The sequence below is a fragment of the Portunus trituberculatus genome, chromosome 35 (assembly GCF_017591435.1).
Source record: "Portunus trituberculatus isolate SZX2019 chromosome 35, ASM1759143v1, whole genome shotgun sequence".
Lineage (NCBI taxonomy): Eukaryota > Metazoa > Arthropoda > Malacostraca > Decapoda > Portunidae > Portunus > Portunus trituberculatus.
Window position 1 is genome coordinate 7,901,478 of NC_059289.1, and position 22,912 is coordinate 7,924,389.

Genomic DNA, 22,912 nt, shown 5'->3' on the forward strand with positions numbered 1-22,912 from the left:
GTGTGTGTGTGTGTGTGTGTGCGAGCGCTTGCGTGCGTGCTGTTTCCTGCAAGTGTCATGTTGCATGCAGTATTCACCTGTCACTAAAAGAGAAAGAGGTCCTCTCTAATCACCACCTTCAGGACGCACCAAGCGTGCTTCAGTGACAGCCGCCACGAGTAGAGCTAGTCAATAGTCAGGATAGTGAAGGCCCCTGTGCTGAACGCCTCGGCTCCTCAACGGAGGGAGGGAGAGAATGTTCGCCAGACACCTTAACAGTTAGTAGTGTATACAGCAATGTACAGAGTCACCGGAATGCATGCTGCTTCTCTTGACGGTGGCCTGGCAGTCCTCAGGGGGAAGGCCATCGGGACTATGGAGGGGTGTACCAGAGTGGGAGGGAACCCCGGCGCTCCTCAGCCCCGGCATGTGATCTCCTGTCAGCACCTGACCCAGAGGTGGCGCTCGCCCTTGTCATGTCGAGGAGAGACTCCCGCAAGATGCAGGACCTGGTGCTGGAGCCTCAGACCAGAGGCGCCGTGCTCCTCAAGGTGAGCTGCGGTGCTGCGGTGCGCTGCTGCAGGACCACCGCCACTCTGTATTGTTAACATCTGGCAGTCTGCTGCCGAGGCAAGGCAATGTCTTCTCCCTTACCAAAAGCTAACCGCATTCGTCTTTCCACCCGTCAGGTGCCAGGCAAACACAGCTCCTCCTCCCTCCTCCTCCTCCTCCTCCTCCTCCTCCTTCTCCTCCTCCTCCTCCCCCAGCCCCGTAATGAGGACATCTTTATCCCTGATGAGTCCTCTGGTAGGCAGCGCCCCAGGCCAGTCCCAGGCCACACACTGCCCCCAAGAGGTCCCCGCTGCCAGCATGATGGTGAGTCATCGCCTTTTATCGACGTAATGTCTTATTGTTGGTACAGTAAAATAGTCAATTTCTGGCTCTCTCGCCAAATGTATTGGTATTATTAAGCATTACCAGTAATCATCTGAACCATGCAAATGATCTAATTATGATTGATTGTCAAATGCATGAATTCCTTTGCCTTGCTCTCTTTCACACACACACACACACACACACACACACACACACACACACACACACACACACACACACACACACACACACACACATCCCACTGCCCCAGGTGAGGTCCTGTGAGGTGACCGGCACTACGGGGAGCCACGTAAAGGTCCTGCCAATCTCATCCCTGTGTGTAGGCGAGGGCCACGCCTCAAGTTGCAGTGCCACACACCCCACGAGTGACCAGCATACACACGCCACAGTGCACAGACCCCAGGGACCAGTGACAACCTTGAGGCACACCCACAGGGACCACATCCCCAGGTAAGGCCGTCCTTTACTCATGTCAGGCTGAGTGAAGTGACTGTGCTACCACATGCAGTGACTGCCTGTGCACGGAGAGCTGGTGTGCAGACTGATGGTGGCTGTGTGCCCATCCACTGTTTTCCAGTTAGACAAAATTATATGTTATTGATTTTTCTTTGGCCCTTTCAAAATCTGCATTTTTATTTTTTGTATCTATATTATGTATTTATGTAGTGTTCACTTTGTCAATAAACGACAGTTACCACCACAAGATGCATTAGAATAAAGAGAACAGTTGGCATCGAACGACACTCATAGTTATTCACAGCGATCGTGAAGCAGTAGAGGACAGCTGCTTGACACTCGTGGAGGAGGCGATGCAGCCTTCCTCCTCCCGGCCAGAGGGTCGTGGTGGGACACAGGCGACCCACACACCATCGAACACCACGACTGAAACTGTTCTGGAGAGAAATCTGGTGTACAGGGACGACAACATCGCTTACGTGAGTGTCTCCACCACCCATGCTGGTCTGAGTACATTAGTGCTTCACTGCTCACGCACGCCCACACCTTCACATCCACTCAAATTTAGCCAATTTTTGAGAAATGTCTTGAGACCTCTCCCTTGAGCAGATTCAAGTGGGTAGTTTGAAGAGTGAGGTACACAGGCAGGTAGGGAGTTCTCAGACTTCACTAGTTGATCTGATCAATTGGAATTTAAGGGAAGTATTGTAAGCCGTTCTATAATTCATGAGTGATATAATCTATTGTGCTCTGCGCTGACTGACAAGGACAGGTGGTGGAAGGACTGTACTTGGGCAACATCACCGCCGCGTACAGCCAGCCTCTGCTCTGCCGCCTGGACGTGCAGTGCGTAGTGGACCTTTCTGGCACGCGGCCTGCTCAGGTGCCTGCCGCCAAGAAGTCCATCTGTCCATGCACCTGTCCCCGCACCACGCCGCACCATAGGTCAAGGTGGGTGTGCCGCAAGGGAACAGGGAAGATAAATTTACACAAGAGGTTTCTAATGCCCTCGTGCCTGCTACAAATGATACGCAGAGTGTATGGCAGGTTAATATAAGCTTGCTATCCTCGCCACACCGCTGGTCAAACCGGGTGATGTACCAGGGAAAGGGAGCGGTACACAAGAGGGTGTCTCTCTGTCAGATGATGTCACAGAGTCGCTTCCCTCTCTCCTTCAGGCTGTGCATCGACATTCCTGACACAGATGAAGTAGACATAACACAGTTCAGCTCGGAGGTGACTCGCTTCATCCACGCTGCCCATCTCAAGGGAAAGAACGTGCTCGTCCACAGTTACAAGGGCCAAAGCCGCGCCCCAGCACTGGTTATCCTCTACCTGATGACCGTGAGTAACTACTGTTTCCTTACCTATGTTCCTGTGTTCAATGAGTCAATCGATCCCTGACACAAACCTTGCATTTTAGATCATACGCATGTCCTTCGCCCAAGCCTTGTCCCTGGTGCAGACATCCTACCCCTGCGTGGACCTCAATCCTGCCTTTAGAATGACGCTGCAGGAAGTGGACCGTCGCCTCAGCCCTCCGCCTTCTCCTTCACCAGGCCCAGACATCACGACCATCACCACCACCACCACCACACATCCGAAAATAAGGACAGCATGGACATAATTAAACATGTCCACTGACTGTTATTCTACTTATCTATTCATTAACCATTTATATATACACAGCTTTTCATTAAGTAAAGGACATACTCACAAGAAAATGATAAAGCCCACATGGTATAAAAAAAAAAAAAAGAGCATAAGAACATAAGGAAAGCTGCGAAAAGCCATCAGGCCTACATGTGGCAGTTTTTGCGTGTGTCTGGTAGTGTAATTAATAAACTAACTTTAAATTCGAAATAAAAAATAAATGTTTCTCCGAACAATAGAGAGTGTTTTCTATTAACACCCCTCACAAGGTTATGTATCACGTGACACCATCAGTGCCATGCCAAATGGACAAGCAGAAACACACACACACACACCAAAGAAAAAGGAACAGAAGCATGCCAGTGTCATGAATGTAGGTGTCCCAGTAAGTACTGCAAATGAGTCCCAGTTAAGTACTGCCCGGATAAGCCTTGTGTCTTTACTCTTAGCTCCACCTCGCTGCCAGTCCACTGTTGTGAATTTGTAATGAGTGTCCCTCAGAGTTTCCGCACAGTCTGCTTCTGACAATTGGAGAGAATTGCAGATTTTTCCATTAAATAGTACTTTTCCAACAACACAATCTTCCTCTTGTATACAACCATGCTCCTTGTAACAGTATCAAGTCCATGCTGACATTCTCCGTATTTAGTTCATCCTTCTCACTAATATCTGAAGCATCCGTCCCGCGACGCCAGCACATTCGTCCCGCCACAACACAGACAAAACAAGGTTCACGCACACACGAACGTACCGAGACATCATTTCATCGTGATATTTTAAGCTTTAATGGACATTATGTTCGTTACAAAACTACATTAAATGTTTTGATATTTTCTACATACAAGAAATGATAAGACAATAAATAGTTTAAAAGAAAATTTACATGAACGTAATGGAAACAAAGTGAACGTAGGAAATTTAAAATGAACAATATAAAAATATAAAATTAGATTACCATTGTTCAGGATTCTTCAGATAAAACAAACTAAATATTAGAAACAAAAAAAAAATCAAAAGTTGTCATAATTTCAGTTATACTTGAACGTGATCGTGTTTACATGTCGCCCTGGTGACCTGCCTCGACCTCACCCTGGACACTGGGACACAGCGGGATATATAGACACTGGATTGTGGTAGGTGGCCTGGCAGGAGGTGGGAGGGCGTGGGCGGCGGGCGTGGGTGTGGCGGTGACGAGGTAGGGTGGATGTGGGTGTGGATGTGGTGTGTTGGTGGCGTGGTGTAGTGCAGACAGGCGGGGTGTCAGTCATGGAGACAGGTAGTGCAGTCACGGGCAGGTCACGCTGTGTGGTGTCAGGAGCTGAGTGAACAGTGTGAGGCGTGGTGGGGGTGTTCCGTGGCAGGACACCACACACTGCCGCCCTGCCCAGTGTGTCACGTATGAGGAGCCAATGATAAGTGTGACCTGCTAAGGGATTTCTCCTTCCACACACCCTCCACTATTAACCCATGTAATTCTTTTTACTTGTTTGCACTACTTTTAAACAGAATTATAGTGACTAACAGCTGATCTGCTTTGGGTACACAACTCAGTCTTTTTTCCTAAAACCCACCTGCTTCAGTCACTTCTCATAAAGACTGGTATACCCGCAGAATTGAACTATTCTCTTTATATTTCTCTCACATGGTAAGTACTGTATGCCTACCTAACCACAGCAGTAAGGGATAGCCAGCCAAGTGAGCTTGTGCTAAGCCTTTGTTGCTTGTCTCACATGCACCAGATCGTCACCGTAACATGCAACATGTTCATCTTATCCTCTGAAATTAACACATTCCATTCCCCTCACATAGTAGTTATAGACTCAGCAAAATAGCAATTTTAACAAGATAATATTAAGTGTTTTTTTCTTTATGCTACAAACCACTTTCCATTGATGTGGCACCAATAAAAACCCACACAGGTAGAAGTAAAACAATACAAAATCATTAACTTTTTGTTGTTGCTGTTGTTGATGTGACATTCACCCCCTCCCCACCACAGGACCTTCAGGATGGGCCAAACACTGAGTGAGCCGGTGACACAGAAGGAGACCTCGCGCTGTGAGAACTCCTGGCTGAGGGTGGGTGCCTCGTGCATGCAGGGCTGGAGGGTCAACATGGAGGATGCACACACCACCATCCTATCCCTGCCAGATGACCCCGGAACGGCTTTCTTTGCTGTGTATGATGGACACGGAGGTCAGTAGGGTGTTCTCATGTCTAGTCTTTTTTGTCTTCATTATAGTGACTGTTACAATTCTGTTGTCTTTGTTTTTCATTATTCCTTCAAATACAAACACTTGCTATTGTATGGGTAGTGTTCATGGAAACCTTCAGGTGATGATTATACAAATGTTTTGAGGTCTGAATCTGTTGTTTAAATGAGATTGAGATATGTATTTGAAATGCTGATATAAGATACCCTTGTTGTGGTGGTCAGGTGCTCGCATTGCTCAGCACGCAGGCAAACACCTCCACAAGACCATCGTCAACCGGCCAGAGTACGGTGCGGGACAGATAGAGGCAGCCGTCAAGCAGGTTATAATTCTAGCCTTCACTTCCATAATCCATAATAATTGTTGCAATTTGCCTATAAATTTACCTTTGGTGTAGGAGGATGCTGTAAGCTGTGCTATTAGAAATGTCTCAGCATTACTAATGTCTGGCTCACACTGCCTTACCACAGGGCTTCCTAGACCTGGACAATGCAATGCAGACAGATGAGGTGTTGAAGGACGAGCTTGCTGGTACAACTGCCATCTGCTGCCTCCTGCGGAACAGAACCATCTATTGTGTGAGTGAACACTGTCTGAGGCCTGCCTCCAGACCTACACACACACACACACACACACACACACACACACATGTAGATATTTGCTCTGTGCGTGAGTTTCCAAAAATAGCATCTTGTGATCTTGTATATGAAGTGAAGCATGTGGTTGTCAAAGTGAGTTAAAGGGAACACTTTGTATTCAGGGCAATGTAGGAGATTCCCGCGCCATTGCAAGTGTAAGTGGACGTGTGGAGGAACTGAGCAGCGACCACAAGCCCAGCCTTGCCTCAGAGCAGCGCAGGATTACAGCAGCAGGTGGCTGGGTGGAGTTGAACAGAGTCAATGGCAACCTGGCCCTCTCAAGAGCCTTGGGAGACTTTGTATTCAAGAAGAATGAACTCAAAGGCCCAGAAGAGCAGATTGTCACAGGTGAGGCACTATGAATAATGAATCTAAAGTTTTATTGATTGTTTTGTGAGAAATAGACTGTTAATGCTTTTTCTTTTTACACCTGCACCGGATCAGCTTGTCCTGATGTGACAGTGCGCGAGTTGACCGATGATTGGGAGTTCATCGTTCTGGCATGTGATGGCATCTGGGACGTAATGACCAACCAGGTGAGGGCTGCATCTCTCTTTACCAGTATGGACCCCTTGTGTGGCAAGTCCTCACATGCAGGTTGATTATTCATCCTTTATCACTGATTTGCAGCATATCAGAGATGTCACACTTGCATCAGGTCAAGTGATAGAGATGTTCAATAATTGTTTTATGAGTGAATCTGTTTAGGAGACAAAGATGGTGTTGATACCAACAAACAAGCCATGTAGTGGTGAAGGCAGCTCTTACCAAGTGTCAGATATCATTAACATGCAACATTGGCACTGTTTTCTGTGGTTCAGGAGGTGGTGAACTTTGTGAGGCTGCGGTTGTCTCAAGGCATGGAGCCGGAGGACGTGTGTGAGGATCTCATGACCCGCTGCCTGGCACCAGACTGCCAGATGGGTGGCCTTGGCTGTGACAACATGACAGTCATCCTCATCTGCATTCTTCAGTCAGGATCATGGAAAGAGGTAACTCTTGGTTGAGGTGAACAAATAGGGACATTGTTTGTTTGGTTTGGTTATTTCAAACATCCTCCCCTCCGTAGCTCTTGATGTTTACTTAAGTCTAGTCTTTCCCTGTCTCTCATTACAGGAGGTAGACTTATTGGTGATTACAGTGAAAAACATATTTGTTTTTTTATTTGTGTGATGCTAGTGTCAATTCTAAGATGACTTTGGGACATCCACAGGAAGATATTTCATCATTTGAGGAAAGTGACATTATGATAGAAGGTGAACATAGCAGATGGGAATTTGCTTCACATCAGCTCAGAGCTCCCACAGTTAAGCCTCAGCTCAGCCATGACAGGTGTTTGCACATTTTGGAGAGTGATGCCACAGAGTCATTTCCTGGGCTTAGGTACCATCCACAGCATTGTGATAGCAGTTCCTCCAGTGAGAGCTCTGAGAGTAGCACTAGTGACGTGTGTGTGTGCTGTGCCCCAGGCAGCTCTGACAGTGACTTGTCCCCTGAGAGGAGGAGCTGTGCACACTATGAGAGTGACAGGAGTGGATCTTCACTTGACCACAACAACTTTATCTATGATCCGTGGTGCCTTAGTAGTGACTCGCTTAGCAGTGATACACCTGGCTCGTGTTTCTCTCTGATTGACGATGGAATCTGTATGCTGAACATAAGTCACTCAGACCCAAAGAATAGCAGCTCATCACTAACTGAGCACTCTCTTGAAATAAATGATGACACTATATCTTCTGAGGAAGTGGAGGTTAGTATAGTCAGTATCAATGAAATGTACAAGCAAGGGTATAAAATATCTTCATTAGTTACTAGAATGAAGCAATGTCATCAGGCAGTACTTCTTATGAAATGTAGATGAAAGTGTGTGTGTGTGTGTGTGTGTGTGTGTGTGTGTGTGTGTGTGTGTATTTACCTAATTCTATTGTACAGGGTTCTAGCAGGGCTCATAGTGTTCTGTCTCCATATCTCCATTTATTTAATTTTTCTTTAAAGTTATGCACATTATGTGCTGTAACAACTTCATTATCCAATGCATTCCATTTTTCCACTGTTCTGTGTAGAAAACTGTATTTTCCAATATCCTTCACACACTTCCTCATCCTGATCTTCTTTTCATGTACTCTTGTCCTTCCATCTTCTTCTGTCAACAGCACCAGGTCTTTTTTGTCTATCTTTTCAATATCATTTACTATCTTATGCATTGTTATTAGGTCCCCACATTCTCTTCTATCTTGTAAGATTGGCAGTCCCATTTCCTTCAGTCGTTCTTCATATGTGAGGTCCTTTAATTCCGCCACCATCTTTGTAGCAATCTTCTGTATCCTTTCCAGTTTTTTTATATCTTTTTTAGAACTTGGAGACCATACCACTGCTGCATATTCCAGCCTTGGGCGTATCATACTTGTGATGAATTTTTTCATCATATCCATGTAATGAAATGCCACTCTTACATTAGTCAACATTCTATATGATAGTCCAAATATCTTATTTATGTGTTTATCAAGGCTCAGATTTTCTTGTATGATCACTCCAAGATCTTTTTCCTCTTTAGTCTTCATTATTTGTTCCTCTCCCATCAAATAGTTCCATACCGGTCTTCTCTTACTCTTTCCTAGTTCCATTATATGACATTTCTTGGCATTAAACTCCAATTTCCAGTTCTTGCTCCACTCATAGATCTTGTTTATATCTTCCTGCAACAGCAGACAGTCCTCTTTGGTTTTGATAACTCTTAGCAGCTTTGCATCATCAGCCAATAAATTTATATAACTGTTTACTCCAACGTGAATGTCATTTACATAAATCTGAAACATAAGGAGGCTAACACTGACCCTTATGGCACTCCGCTAGTTACTTTACCCCAAGTTGAGTATGTATCTCTGATCACAGTTCTCATTTCCCTATCCTTCAAATAATCTCTTGTCCATTCTAGCAAAGTTCCTCGCAGTCCTCCTATGTTCTCCAAGTTTCCAAAGTAGTCTTCCATGAGGGACTTTATCAAAAGCCTTTTTAATATCCAGGTATACTGTGTGCACCCATCCGTCTCTGTTTTCAAGTCCTGCAATAACTCTCGAGTAGAAGCTTAGTAAGTGTGATACACATGACCGCCCTGTCCTGAACCCAAATTGTCTGTTCGATATGACTTGCTCCTCTTCTAGAAATTTAACCCATTTTTCTTTGATAATATTTCATGACTTCCCCAAGACACTTGTAAGTGACACTGGTCTGTAGTTTAGTGGTTCAGTTGCCTTTCCTCCTTTAAATATCGGTATTGTGTTGGCTCTCTTCCACTCTAGTGGAATTTTCCCTTCATTTATTGAACTTGTAATTATTTCCAAAATTGGATCCAGTAGTTGCTCTTTAAATTCTTTTAACACCCAGCCTGGCCCCATTGCTTTTCTGACCTCCAACTTATCCAATAATCTTCCAATATCCTCTTTGTGCAGTGCAATCTCCTATAATCCTTGGCAATGCAATGTCCTATTAGGTTCTGTGAAATCAACTTCTGCAGTGAACACCGTTTTGAAGCTCTCATTCATTATTTCACACATTTCCTTCTCTGTTTGGTATGTCTTCCCTTCTTTAATTATTTTTTTTATTGTTTTCTTATTCTTTGTTTTGCCATTTATAAACTTGTAGAAAAGTTTGGCTTCATCTTTGCTTATATTCACTACATCTTTCTCAAAGTTTCTTTCTTCCTCTCTTCTTACTCTAATATATTAATTTCTGGCATCTTTGTACTGCCATCTGTTATAGTCATTTCCCTGCTGTATAGTTTCTTCCATGTTTTACCTTTTGCCTTTTTAGCTTGTATGCATCTTGTATTGTACCAAGCATGTATTTTTTTCTGAACACTATAAACAGGTACAAACTTTTTCACTCCTTCATTATATTTCTGTAAGAATATGTCATATTTCCCTTGTACTGTCTTTTTGTACATAATATTACTCCACTCAATAGCAGCAAAATTGATCCTTAATTTTTCAAAATCTGCTCTTGCATAATTTAATCTCTTTCCTTTATAGTCCTCTCTGTAACTTATCTCATCTTCCTCCTGAATTTGCATCTCTAATGTCACATGATCACTTCTCCCCATTGGACAAAGGTATTGTATGATTGGAGGGGGCTCTGGTTTCTTTGTGAAAACTAGGTCAAGCAACGATGGTTCTTCTTCCACCCTGTACCTTGTTGACTCCTCCACCCACTGATCCATTGTATTAACCATAGTCAACTATGATACACCATCTGGCCCCATTGCTTTCCTGACTTCCAACTTGTCCAGTAATCTTCCAATATCCTCTTTATGAACTGCAATTTCCTGTAATCCTAGGCAATTCAATATCCTATTAGGTTCTGTGAAGTCATCTTCTTCAGTGAAAACCATTTTGAAGCTCTCATTCATTATTTCACACATTTCTTTCTCTGTTTGGTATGTCTTTCCTTCTTTAACTATTTTTTTCAATTGTTTCCTTATTCTTTGTTTTGCCGTTTATAAACTTGTAGAAAAATTTGGGTTCATCCTTGCTTTTATCCACTACATCTTTCTCAAACTTTTTTTCTTCCTCTCTCCTTACTCTAATATATTAATTTCTAGTATCTTTGTACTGCCGACTATTATAGTCATTTCCCTGCTTTAAAAGTTTCTTCCATGCTTTATCCTTTGCATATTTTGCTTGTATGCATCTAGCATTGTACCATACATGTATTTTTTTCTGAACTCTATAAACAGGAACAAACTTTTTTACTCCTTCATTGTATTCCTGTAAGAATATGTCATATTTCTCTTGTACAGTCTTCCTGCACATAATATTACTCCACTCAATATCAGCAAAATAACTCCTTAGTTTTTCAAAGTCTACTCTTGCATAATTTAATCTCTCTCCTTTATAGTCCTCTCTGTATCTTATTGCATCTTCCTCCTGCATTTGCATCTCTAATGTCACATGATCACTTTACCCCATTGGACAAAGGTATTGTATGATTGGAGGGGTCTCCGGTTTTTTTGCGAAGACTAGGTCAAGTAACGATGGTTCCTCTTCCCCCCTGTATCTTGTTGACTCCTCCACCCACTGGTTCATTGTATTAACCATAGTCAACTGTAACACTTTCTCACTCCACTGCCCAACATTGTCCATTACTTCCATCTCTCCCCAGTTTATTTTTTTACAGTTGAAATCTCCAACTAAGAGTATTCTTCTATCTCTTTTTATCATGTTATCCAGATACTTTATTGTCTCTCTTTGCATATCTTTATGCTCTTCTGATCCCCATGTATTAGTCTTTGGTGGAACATATGTAACTATAATTTTTCTCTTCAAATCTTCTGTTCTGATTGTTACTCCCAATACTTCCACTTTGTCCTCTCCATATTGCACATCCTCCACACAAATGTTATCACAAACCATTATTAGCACTCCTCCTCCCCCTTTATCCTTTCTGTCCCTCCTTCAGGTATTATATCCTTCCTCTTTAACCCGTAAGAGGTCAGCATTGATTTACCTCTGAATACTCATCCACTTTCTTTTTTCTTCCATATAACTCAAAATGGGCATAGAAAAGTAAAAATAAGAGTTAAAGTTCAAAATTGACATTTTTTTAATGTCCAGCTGGTGCTTTAAATTTACCTCGCTCAGTGATGCTGCCAGACGTACAACTTCTGAATGAGACTTTTTTAATCATTTTATCGATATTTTTCTCCTACGAGACATGTGTATAATGGTTACATATTCATAAATTAACCCATGTTTTATGAAATGAAAAATAAAAAAAAAATATTTGTAAATACTTAAATAATATAATGTAAAAAATAATTTGCTCAGTTTACCACAAAATATTGTTTATTATTTTTTCTTTCAGTATCTAAGCTTTTTAGTATTGCAGCAGGGTGTGATATTCTTCAAAACAAGGCTCAATGCATAGAGCTACATCACATTCATGACAGTAATACCAAATGTTGCTCCGTTTTTTGGGGGTCACGCTAAGGTGGCAGGGAGGGGTGGGGGAGGGGGATAACTAACCCATGTGAGAATGGCGGGAAACTGTGCTGATATTTTTTTTTTTTTTTTTTTTTCATGTAGGAAAGAGGGCCAGCCAAGGGCAAAAAAAAGAAAGTTAGAAAAAGGCCCACTTAAGCGCTGGCTCTCCAAAGACTTCAAAAAGTGCCAAAACCGTCAGCCAGAATTAGGGGAGCAAATGCCTCGATACCTCCCTCTTAAAAGAAGACAAGTTGTAGGAATTCGGAAATACAGATGCAGGGAGGGAGTTCAGAGTTTACCAGTGAAAGGGATGAATGATTGAGCATACTGGTTAACTCTTGCATTAGAGAGTTGGACAGAATAGGGATGAGAGAAAGAAGAAAGCCTTGTGCAGCGTGGCTGCAGGAGGAGGGGAGGCATGCAGTTAGCAAGATCAGTAGAACAGTTACCATGAAAATAGCGATAAAATATAGAAAGGGATGCAACATTTCAGTGGTGAGAAAGAGACTGAAGACAGTTAGTCAGAGGAGGGAGTTGATGAGACGAAGAGCTTTCGATTCCACCCTATCAAGCAAAGCTGTGTGACTGGAACCCCCAAACATGCGAAGAGTACTCCATACAGGGACGGATAAGGCCCTTATACAGAGTAAGCAGTTGGAGGGCGAGAAAAACTGTCGGAGACGCCTCAGAACACCTAACTTCATAGAAGCTGTTTTAGCAAGAGATGAGATGTGAAGTTTCCAGTTAAGATTATGAGCAAAGGACAGACCGAGGATATTCATTGTGGAAGAGGGAGACAGTTGAGTGTCATTGAAGAAGAGGGATAGTTGTCTGGAAGGTTGTGTCGAGTTGATAGATGGAGGAATTGAGTTTTGAGGCATTGAAAACTACTAGATTTTCTCTGCCCCAATCGGAAATCTTAGAAAGATCGGAAGTCAGGCGTTCCGTGGCGTCCCGCGTGATCTGTTGATTTCCTGAAGGGTTGGACGTCTCTGAAAGAACGTGGAAAGATGTAGGGTGGTATCATCAGCGTAGGAGTGGATAGGGCAAGAAGTTTGGTTAAGAAGGTCATTAATGAATAATAGAAAGAGAGTGGGTGACAGGACAGAACCCTGAGGAACACCACTATTAATAGGTTTAGGAGAAGAACAGTAGCCGTCTACCACAGCAGCAATAGAGCGGTCAGAAAGGAAACTTGAGATAAAGTTGCAGAGAGAAGGATAGAAGCCGTAGGAGGGCAGTTTTGAAATCAAAGCTTTATGCCAGACTCTATCAAAAGCTTTTGATATGTCTAGCGCAACAGCAAAAGTTTCACCGAAATCTCTAAAAGAGGATGACCAAGACTCAGTAAGGAAAGCCAGAAGATCACCAGTAGAGTGACTTTGACGGAAGCCATACTAGCAATCAGACAGAAGATTGTGAAGTGACAGATGTTTGTATATGTGTGTGTGTGTGTGTGTTGAGCCTGGTCTTGTGTGCTCTTGGCTGCTGTGCCTTCATGGTCTCGTTGTCATTAGGAAGCACAAGGATCACATATAGTATTAATGTGTAGGTGTTGAGGCCTAAGATGAGTTTGTTTACAGCTTCAGGAAAAGTGTGGGCGGCCGTCAGTGGTGCTCACCAGCCAGACCAACGAGGATGACAGTGACCTGGACCTGCAGTGAGCACCGAACTCAGGAGCCGCCCCGTGGATCCCAAGACCCAGCCTGCAGGTGGGTCTCAGGCGGTGGCGGCAGGTAGCCTTCTCATGTTCATTTTTATGGTATAAAGATTCATATATTCTTTCATGATTCATCCACAACAATTGAGTAAATTTTAGGAAGCTCTATGTATATGTATAGTGTACATAAAGATATCCTAGTGTATCAGTAGTTAAGACAGTAGTTACAGATTGTTGGTGGGTCTCCATAGCCAGAGGACAGGGTTGTACTGTTTGCTGTTTTGGAACAGTTATCAAGGTACAGAAATGTGTGAAGAACCATAGGAGGGTGCTACACTTCCCTACCCTTCTCTGTACACTTCAGGCAAAGATTGTTTGGAAGAAAATGCTCCAGCTGTGTAGCTTTATCTTCAAGTTACTGTGACACAAAGATTTATGGCCAATCTATGGCAAAAATGTTGATCAGGTTGGTCAGACATGCCAGTTATCTGCATACTTGAACTCTAGACAGGAACATGTTACTTCTGGTATTTTTCACAACAGAGAGTGAAATTTATTACTTCTGGGAAGCATTGTGGCACAGATGTGCTGTGGTGCACAAGATGTGCCATTTCAAAGAGCTGAGAAAGGTTTCTTAGTGTACATATAGGCTTTCCATGACCTCGTTCCTTAAGGTCACATGTATGTAGTGTGTGTGCTGTGTGGAATCAGGCTTGTATGTAGTCCTAAGTTTTATGTTAATGGAGTTTAAATGTATTTGTCACATCATTATTAATTCTTGTGCTTTTGAAATGTTTTTGTGGCAAGTATTTTATTTTATAGTTTGAAGCCGTTGGATTTTTGTCATGCTGTGGCTTTATTTCTTGCTGGTGAGTAGATGAGAAAAGGCCCATTTCTGTTTTCTTATAGGGAAGGTTTATGTCAGAATTGTCATTACATGATCATTGTTGGCCGCGGGTTCTGTGGCGCACTGTTCAGAGATGGGAAGTCTGGCTTCATTACTTGCTTTCATTTGAGTTTCTTCAAAGGTTTTTTCCCCCTTCATAATATTAAATTAACTGTGTTGTTAGATGCCAAGGTATGAAAGGTGAGCCTTGGCCTGAGCCAAGGGAGGTGTGAGTGGTCAGGCTGTAGGTCTCATGTGTGGCAAGGGAACTGTGTGTATTGTGCACAGTCTGTATTAAGTACTATGGCATCTCAATGTGAGGATGCAACACTTTCTGGGATGTTGAGGCAAGCATATGTTTCAGGAAGTGTTGCCTTCACTGCTGCTGAACAGTCATTAGTTCACTAATTAGCCTTGTCTTGTTCTCTTTCCTCACAAGCCTGTTATGTATTTCATTGAATTTCAATATCAAATCTGTAAATCATAATCTAGAAAATGAGTAGTTCATTAATATTTAAACAGATTTTTTTCCATGAAGGGCCAGTTGTTTGCCATTATCTGTTAGGTATTCATCAAGAGAACTGAACTTAACCTATCTCATGTGTTCTTATCAGTTCTTCATTATTAGAACCTTCATGATCCATTACAGTGTGTTGAGTTGCAGTGGAATGCATCTGACACGTAAGTTGTCTGTAACAAAAGACAGGAAGCTTTGAGGGATTTGGTCTGTTGTTATTTTACCACAGTATTGGAGATAAGGAAAAATAAGATTCATATGGCAATCATAGTGATAAATTTCTGCACATAGGCTTGCCAAATGATTTCAGATTTCATTAATTAAACAATGAAAAGTTAGAAGTGTAGAGAGACTTTCAGGAGACATGTGGTGTGTGGAGTGTGTACTGAGAACCATGTAAGGTGAAACACAAAAAATTAATTCTAGTCAAACTGGTCAACCTACAAAGTGATAAAGGAAAGTAGAAAAGGTGCTGATGAAAATGTTTAAAAATAGTAGCTGTGTGATAGAGAAACAATAAGTGTTCATTTTGTATTGGTTGAATTGTTTACCATAACTTCCTGAGATGTGTAGATGGAGGACTTGTATGTATTGAACTGTTTAAGTAGATACATGAATATCTGTAGGAAATTCACGGCTCAGGCAAAAAATAAAAAAAGATGACATGAAGGGATATTTGAAGGGAACAATGAGAGGTGAGACCTGTAGTGATGTGGTCAGTCAAGGTGAGAGAGTTGAAGTGTGACATTTCTCTGGTAACCCAAAGAGGGAACAGAGCATTGTGTACATACTAGAGTGTGCATTGTAAAAGTTAAACACATACATAGGTACAGCTCAGCAACAATCAGGTTCCTGACTGCTGTTCTGAGTGCCATGTTTAAGCCTTCAATATGACAATAAATCCTTTGCATTGGTGCATGCCATACTTTGTGTTCACTCTAAAATTTTGGCAGTGCATGGATTGTAGAGTTACAGTGCCACAGGAGAAACAGTCCCAGCGATGATGTAAGACATGGCACTGTAACAAATCCAGTCCATTAAGTGGACCTGTGAGGCCGATATGCCAGTGTCTTACAGTCTGTGCTTCAGTTCATGCTAATGTACTCCTGCAGTGTTGCATTATCATATAATGTACCTTTAGATTGCCTATGTGGCTTTCAGAAGTTTGTAATTATCAGATAAGGTATTAGTGTTAAGATTGGCATTTATCATTTCTATCTGGCTTTTATAACATTTCATATGGCATTGCTGTGACAGCAGCACCCTGCCTTTCAATAAAACTGCTTATATATGCTTCTTTCTCCACTTTATGCCCATTGCACACTGATCTTTGGTAACTCCTTCCATAACTACAACACTCTCCAGCCCCCTCCCCACACACACACACATATTTTTTCATAATCACAAACTTTTTAATATTAAAGCCACCTATGTAGCACATCCTTGTGACACCTGACTCCATGTCGTCCTATCTCACACTAAGGCAGAGTCTTCTGGGTCCACTGCCAGCTCAGTGTCTTGTGACACCCTTCCCTTTCTGTTGCTGTTTCTAGATCCATGTTAGACTGTGTAGCTGCACCAAAGTCACATAATGGTGCCATATAGTTTATCCAAACCATCTCCATGAATTTTTAGATTGATAAGGATAAATTTATAAGTCATGTCATAATCAGGCTAAAGTCAGACTTCAAATACAGTGGACCAGAGATTTTGTTTGATCAAAAATCTCATTTAGCTCAGGCCTCATTGCTTGTCAGAGAAATTACCTTATAGTTCTTTGTGTATTTCTAGTTCTAGAGAAGCAATTTACATTGTGCTTGTGTTGCTAATAGTGTAATGTTTCCATAGTAAATCTCAGTTGACTGTTGTATCTTGTCACTTTGTAGTCTGAAATGCAGCACTACCTTTATTTGTGACAGTTACTCTCCATCTGTCACATTCAGCACACACACACACACACACACACACACACACACACACACACACACACACTAATTAGGTAACGGTCATACACGCATACACAATGATGAGAAACTTAACTGTTAACAGTCTTTAAATCATGAGTTGCATAGCAGTGTGATAATGAATGAATAACTAGATCTTTGTATTGAAGTAAGCTTTGTGATTGTCCTTTACATGCTGTACATGTCATTTACTCTATCATTATCTTGCATTTATTTCCACACCAAGCAGCTCTGGAAACATTTCAGTGCATTATAGTTAATAGCAGGTGAAAGGAAGAGCTGCTCACTGGTAGCTAGTCAGTATTTAGTTCAAAGTTACTTGTATGAAATGAAACACATTTACTACCTTTACTGTTACCCTTCTTGGGTGAAACTCCCTCAGTCACTGAGTGGGGTCACCATTCTTTAGTTTCTTTGAGGGCTCCATTTAGGCATTATAAGGTCATTATGTTTCCTTCACTCTAGAATTTCTTTTATATTAAAAATTAATCTTGTTCCTAAGAAGTAAAATAGTTGCTGCACTCAGGTGCCTGATTTAGGTTGGAATGGGACAGGGCCTCTCGGTGCCATTCATGTTTGCTCAGTTATCTTCCCTCTGTTTATGTGTCACACCACTCCCTCTTGGAGTGTCCCTCAAGGTGAGGCACTCCTCTCTCCAAACACTTCCTTCTTAATGGTTCCAACATTCAGCCTCTTCTAGCATTTCTCAGTTATTACTTCTCAATAGGCTTTGCTGATCTATCTCTATGCCTGCAGTATTCTTCGTCTGAAAAATTTACAGCATTCTAACACCTTTTCATTTCTCATTTCCTTTTACTCACATTTCAAACACACTTAGCTGTGGCACTGACTAGCACTGTAATATGTCTTTACAGGGAATTAGTTCTACTAGTATCATTGTATCATTAAGTCATAGATATTGCGTTGCTCGTGCTTCACTAAATTGATAAACTGATCCCATGACAATCGTCTTCACTTGTGAATGGGTCAGGATGTTGAACAGACCCATTAGGTCCACTTTTTAGGATAGTGATGGTTGGACTACAACATTCTCTAAAGTGATATATGAAATTAGAAGTTTCTCAGCTTTAGCAGCTTACATTTGTTTTTCGCTGTTAAATACCATCACATGATATTTAGTGTATATGTTGTCTTTCTCCTCTCCATCAGTTACACTTTTGTCTTCAGATTACAACTTCTAACTCTTATGTCACCTAAACTGGAAGTCATCAAAGAGCCTTTTTTGGAATAAGATTGAGGAATGTTTTGTGTATTTGGCTGTAAATTTTAGCTTTAGGTTTAGCAAGTTTATATTAGCAGAAAATGGAGAATTGTTCAGGTTTTTGGTACAAGTAAATGTTTGTGCATGAGCTGTGTGTCTTGGTGGTTAACAAACATAATAGCACGTGTGAGCACGACTGACAAGACTGCCTGCTCGAAGAACATTTTTAAGCTGGAGAGCAAACTCACTCTTTTTTTGCCACAATATTGTAAACTGCTGGCACCATTGTCACTGCGTACATGTCACATCACTGGGTACTTGTTCTTTAAAGGACTCATTTATACTATACGTATATACTACTACTCCATGTAGGGTGATAAAAGGTCTAAGATGCATGGTGTCTTGCTTCATCTAATAGTTCAGTAGTAGAGCTTTCTGAATACCTGACAGTAGTGCAGGATTGCTCAATAATTTAGTATTCTCAGAGTTGGCCTTTGTCAAGTGAGTCTAGTCTGATCTGAGATCATCATTGTTGTTCATTGAGAAAATTTGTGTCTACTGTGTGGGCTTTCATCATAGTGCGTTGATGGTAAAAATGAAATACTGTATTACACATAAGGATTTTTGAATTGCTTCATAAAACATGCAGTCCATGCTGTACACCCAGGTGTTCCTGGTATTGTTATGTAACACTAAGGAATTTACTCCTTTGGAAGTCATTTTCATACCAAAATTAAGTTCCTCATTATCTTATGTAAGGTAATGATAAAAAAAAAAAAAAACCTGTGCATATTTAGACAAGTCTCATTTCCATATTGGAATGGACAACTGCCACTTCTAGAAACCAAAATCAACCTTTCTACTCAGGTCATCTGGCACAATGTTGTATACTATATTGTTTTTTTTAACATGTTCACAATCATTAACCTCTTTTAGCCTTGACATACATGCATATACAATAGTACACCATAGCCACACACCATGATCTATCAGTATTGTCATGGCTTGCAGAGCAGTACATCATGGCATTTTTATAACATCATGTCTTTCATAGATGGAAAGCAGGTAATATGCTCTTGACACAGACAGTAGCCCAACACTAACCATGTGTTGGAGTGGTTTCTCCCACTAATTCTCTGAGTGAAGATATAGCAGAGCTTCTTCAGCCAGAAATACACAACCACTCTAAGATAGCTTGTGTAAATACATACACTAGGCTTTCAAATTACATATGTACAGCAAAGAAGTTTGTGGTTGAAATAGTAACTGGAAGAACTCACACATTAGCAGCTTCAATCCAACACATATGGCAAGCCAAGATGACTGTAGGCTTTCAAGGTGCATGGCAGGGCAAAAGAGGTTAAGAAATATCTGTTCCTCAACACATTGCTGTATTTTGTATGCTGAAAAGAAGCAAGGAAGTTGTTTTATTTGTTTCCCAAGAAAATCCTGCTTTTAGCATTTTTCCTTTAAGTTTTCACCAGTACATTTGGCAGGGCAGGGCAGTCTTGTCACTGACTGTACCTCCACATATAGTATATCTCAATCCTTTCCATGAGGTTACAGGATAACCCCCCCCCTTCCCTGCCCCACCACTGTAATTCTTGAATGGACTGATAATGCACAGATTACATTCTCAGTACATATAGTTTTTATATTCATTTAATAAATGAACATAATGCTATATATACATATAAGACTACATTGCATTGCATCTCAGGTTAATTTTGCTGACAGAGAATTAACCCCAGTTAAGTTCATTTACTTGTAATCTTCAGAGTGAAGAGGGAATAGGGCATCAAATCATTCAAAACCCAAAATAAAACAAGCATCTTTTCTTTGTAATACTTTCTTTTTTGGCAAAGTGAAGTTATGTGGCATGTATGTATTATCAATCTGTTATGATGCCAAAAGATTAAAAATTAAGGACTGCAGCTTCATTTAAATATTGTTTTCAGCCATAGACTTCTTGTATATCATTTATGTTGCAATCTTATATTCATCAATTTTTATATGATCTTTAAGCTGTATGTATGCATATTAATAATGACTCAATAGGATACATTTTTTTTTCATTATTAATGTAGCATTTATTAGTAAATTTAACTTTTGAAATCATGAGAGATGAAGTTAAGGAACAAATAATCACTATTATCTAGCCACAAAATGTTTAAAGCAACAGTAAAATCTCATTTTATGGTAATGAACATAATGGAGAAAAAGTTTGCTTTGTTACTTAAGTAGATACAGTTGTGGAAGGAAGTGTTGGTACATATACTGAGTCTTGTGTCTCAGAAAGGGAAATGAATATGTAAAACATCCACCTGAACCTCCAGTAAGCTTTAGTGTGCTGGCATTACATTCCATACCTGTGCACAGAACAGCAAAGCTTCTCTTTCATTTCCTGGGGCCAATAACCAAAACTACATTGCATAAATATTCTCAAACTTTTCAGCTACAGAGGTCCCCACAGTGCTAGGAAAGGTCACAATGCAGTACAAAAGCAATGGCACTCACTACAACTGCCAGACTAACACAATACCACATTGCTATACTGCAGGCATGCATACGTAATGTTGTGAATTCAGTTGTCTTTATTCTGCCAGGGTAAACAGTACAATTGCCTTTCATATTCATAAGTTCCATCTTCACAGTTCTCATTTTATCTAGCGGGGACAAAATGTGATGGTTCCCATCTTTGCAGTGCATTTCAGTCTCTGAATCTTTACAATAAGCTGCTATGGCCTTGCTACACACACCATGATAGGCCATATCTCTGTCCACTACCTGTAAGACTAATTCCCAATATAAGTTTGTCCAACTTTACACATGTTTCCTCTCATGTTGCTACCCATAAATGTGCCTTTCCTGTCTTATCCCAGAACCTATCATCATCATCATCATCATCATCATCTGTTCCTCACAAAATCCACACTTTACCATGAATATTTTTTTGATCCCCAGTCTTGTATTGACACTAGCAGCAGTGTCATGAGCTAGGTGGACCTCAAAATCTAAGCAATTTTACTGACACTGCCAACCTCACAATGATTATTTAGTGCCATATGGCCTGGTGCTATTCTGTTATTGATCTATGTAATTGTGGGGACCTCTGTATGAAGAAAGCTGTTTTCAAGTGTACTGAAGTTCATCTGAGAGTCTATGTTACATAAACAATGTTTTTTGCTTATTTAGTCTTGTTTGTCACTTAGTGTCATAGACTCCATTTGCAAATTTATTACCAAAGATGAGATTGTACTCAAAATATGAACAGCTGTAGCAGCTCACTTGGAGAACTTTTTTATTCTGCAAGTGAACACAGTAGCGAGTGAACATGTGTGCTCCATGAACAGAGTAAACCAGGTCAGTTGCTGAATTTTGCATGCTCGTAGATCATTTACCTACGTGTTACGCTGGAGCCAAAATGATAGCAATTGGTCTGCATATATGTGCCTATATTTGTGTGAGTAAGATTGATTTATGGAGATAGCTGCTGCTTTGTGGTCACTGTGTCACTGATGGCCAGGGTCTGTCTGTATCTGGCAGAGTTCAACAACCTCCTGTCCACCTCAAGGTTGTTTCCTTAGTGATTGAATATCATCAACGTGAACTCTGCTCCATACTTGACATAAAGTTGAGGATCAGCATTATTCATTTTCTTCATAACAGTAGTTTATTGTTTTAAAAACTTGAGTGTTTGCTGTTTTTTAATTATAACATACAGGCTTTTAGAAGTTCTATTTGAGCTGAGAATGTGTTGTTATTACCAGACAAGATCAGGGAAATTAGTGTCATGGTGGCCTGGAGAGCAGCTGCCAGCCAAGGAAGGTTTATGGCACATCTTGCTCCAGTTGTGAGACTGCAGTGTGATAGTAAACTAGTCCTTATTTAGTCACTACACATACCGGAATTATTTACTCTAAGCTCCTGAACATACTGAAGTCTTGCCATCAGGGTACTGAATACTGTAATATATGTTGTAAGATAATGTTGGTGTACATTGTCATTCTAGTGTGGCTTTGTTGGGATGGCCTTGTGATTGTTGTAAATACTACATATACTTCTAAATAAATATGAATAAATTACTCTTGTACATGTTTCATATTCAGATCCTAAGTCAAAAGGTAATACTCGCACAGTACAATGCATAGCACTGCCATAGAATGTGATGAGGCTGACAAGGATATGCTTCTTACATATTGCTATAGGCCAGCATTTACTCCAAGGGGTCAATAAATGGCAAAGGGTCAAACACATAACCGGTAGATGATGGCAGATCAATTATAGGCCAATAAACATAGAAGGTTGACAAAATACTTCTGTAATTCCTCAGCTATCTGGAAACCAAGACACTAACAAACATTTGTTCATGAGTATCCAACATACTTAGAAAGAAAGGGATCAAATGTGTAAGGCAAGTAACAGTTATAGGATAAATATAGTGGTCAATATAATTGATGTTCCATATACTGACTGTGTCATTAAATATCCTACCCATACTATACAATACTATATTATACTATACTATAATATACAAAGTCTGCAAATTTTGCAACCTCTCTCTCTCTCTCTCTCTCTCTCTCTCATATATATATATATATATATATATATATATATATATATATATATATATATATATATATATATATATATATATATATATATATATATATGTGTGTATGTGTTTCACTGTTTGATCTGCTGCAGTCTCTGACGAGACAGCCAGACGTTACCCTACGGAACGAGCTCAGAGCTCATTATTTCCGATCTTCGGATAGGCCTGAGACCAGGCACACACCACACACCGGGACAACAAGGTCACAACTCCTCGATTTACATCCCGTACCTA

The 22,912-nt window shown here is 41.0% G+C and overlaps 2 protein-coding genes across 3 annotated transcripts; both read left to right on the forward strand.

Moving 5' to 3' along the window:
* Positions 1-708: 708 nt before the first annotated feature.
* LOC123512974 lies at positions 709-3,221 on the forward strand. The gene is made up of 6 exons (XM_045269728.1): positions 709-855; positions 1,127-1,326; positions 1,637-1,811; positions 2,105-2,283; positions 2,511-2,676; positions 2,756-3,221. Exons 1-6 carry the CDS (start codon positions 754-756, stop codon positions 2,957-2,959), a joined length of 1,026 nt encoding a protein of 341 aa, XP_045125663.1. The 5' UTR covers positions 709-753; the 3' UTR covers positions 2,960-3,221.
* Positions 3,222-3,994: 773 nt separating this feature from the next.
* Positions 3,995-22,149, forward strand: LOC123512975 (probable protein phosphatase 2C T23F11.1). Of its 2 annotated transcripts, none has more exons than XM_045269730.1 (8): positions 3,995-4,118; positions 4,985-5,181; positions 5,423-5,520; positions 5,669-5,776; positions 5,959-6,184; positions 6,281-6,372; positions 6,658-6,828; positions 13,398-22,149. In XM_045269730.1, the coding sequence occupies exons 2-8, from the start codon at positions 4,995-4,997 to the stop codon at positions 13,476-13,478; spliced, it is 963 nt and encodes a 320-aa protein (XP_045125665.1). In that variant the 5' UTR covers positions 3,995-4,118; positions 4,985-4,994; the 3' UTR covers positions 13,479-22,149. The 2 variants fall into 2 exon arrangements, with proteins under 2 accessions (XP_045125665.1, XP_045125664.1); XM_045269729.1 differs by lacking the exon at positions 3,995-4,118 and adding an exon at positions 4,217-4,454.
* The last annotated feature ends 763 nt before the right edge of the window (positions 22,150-22,912 follow it).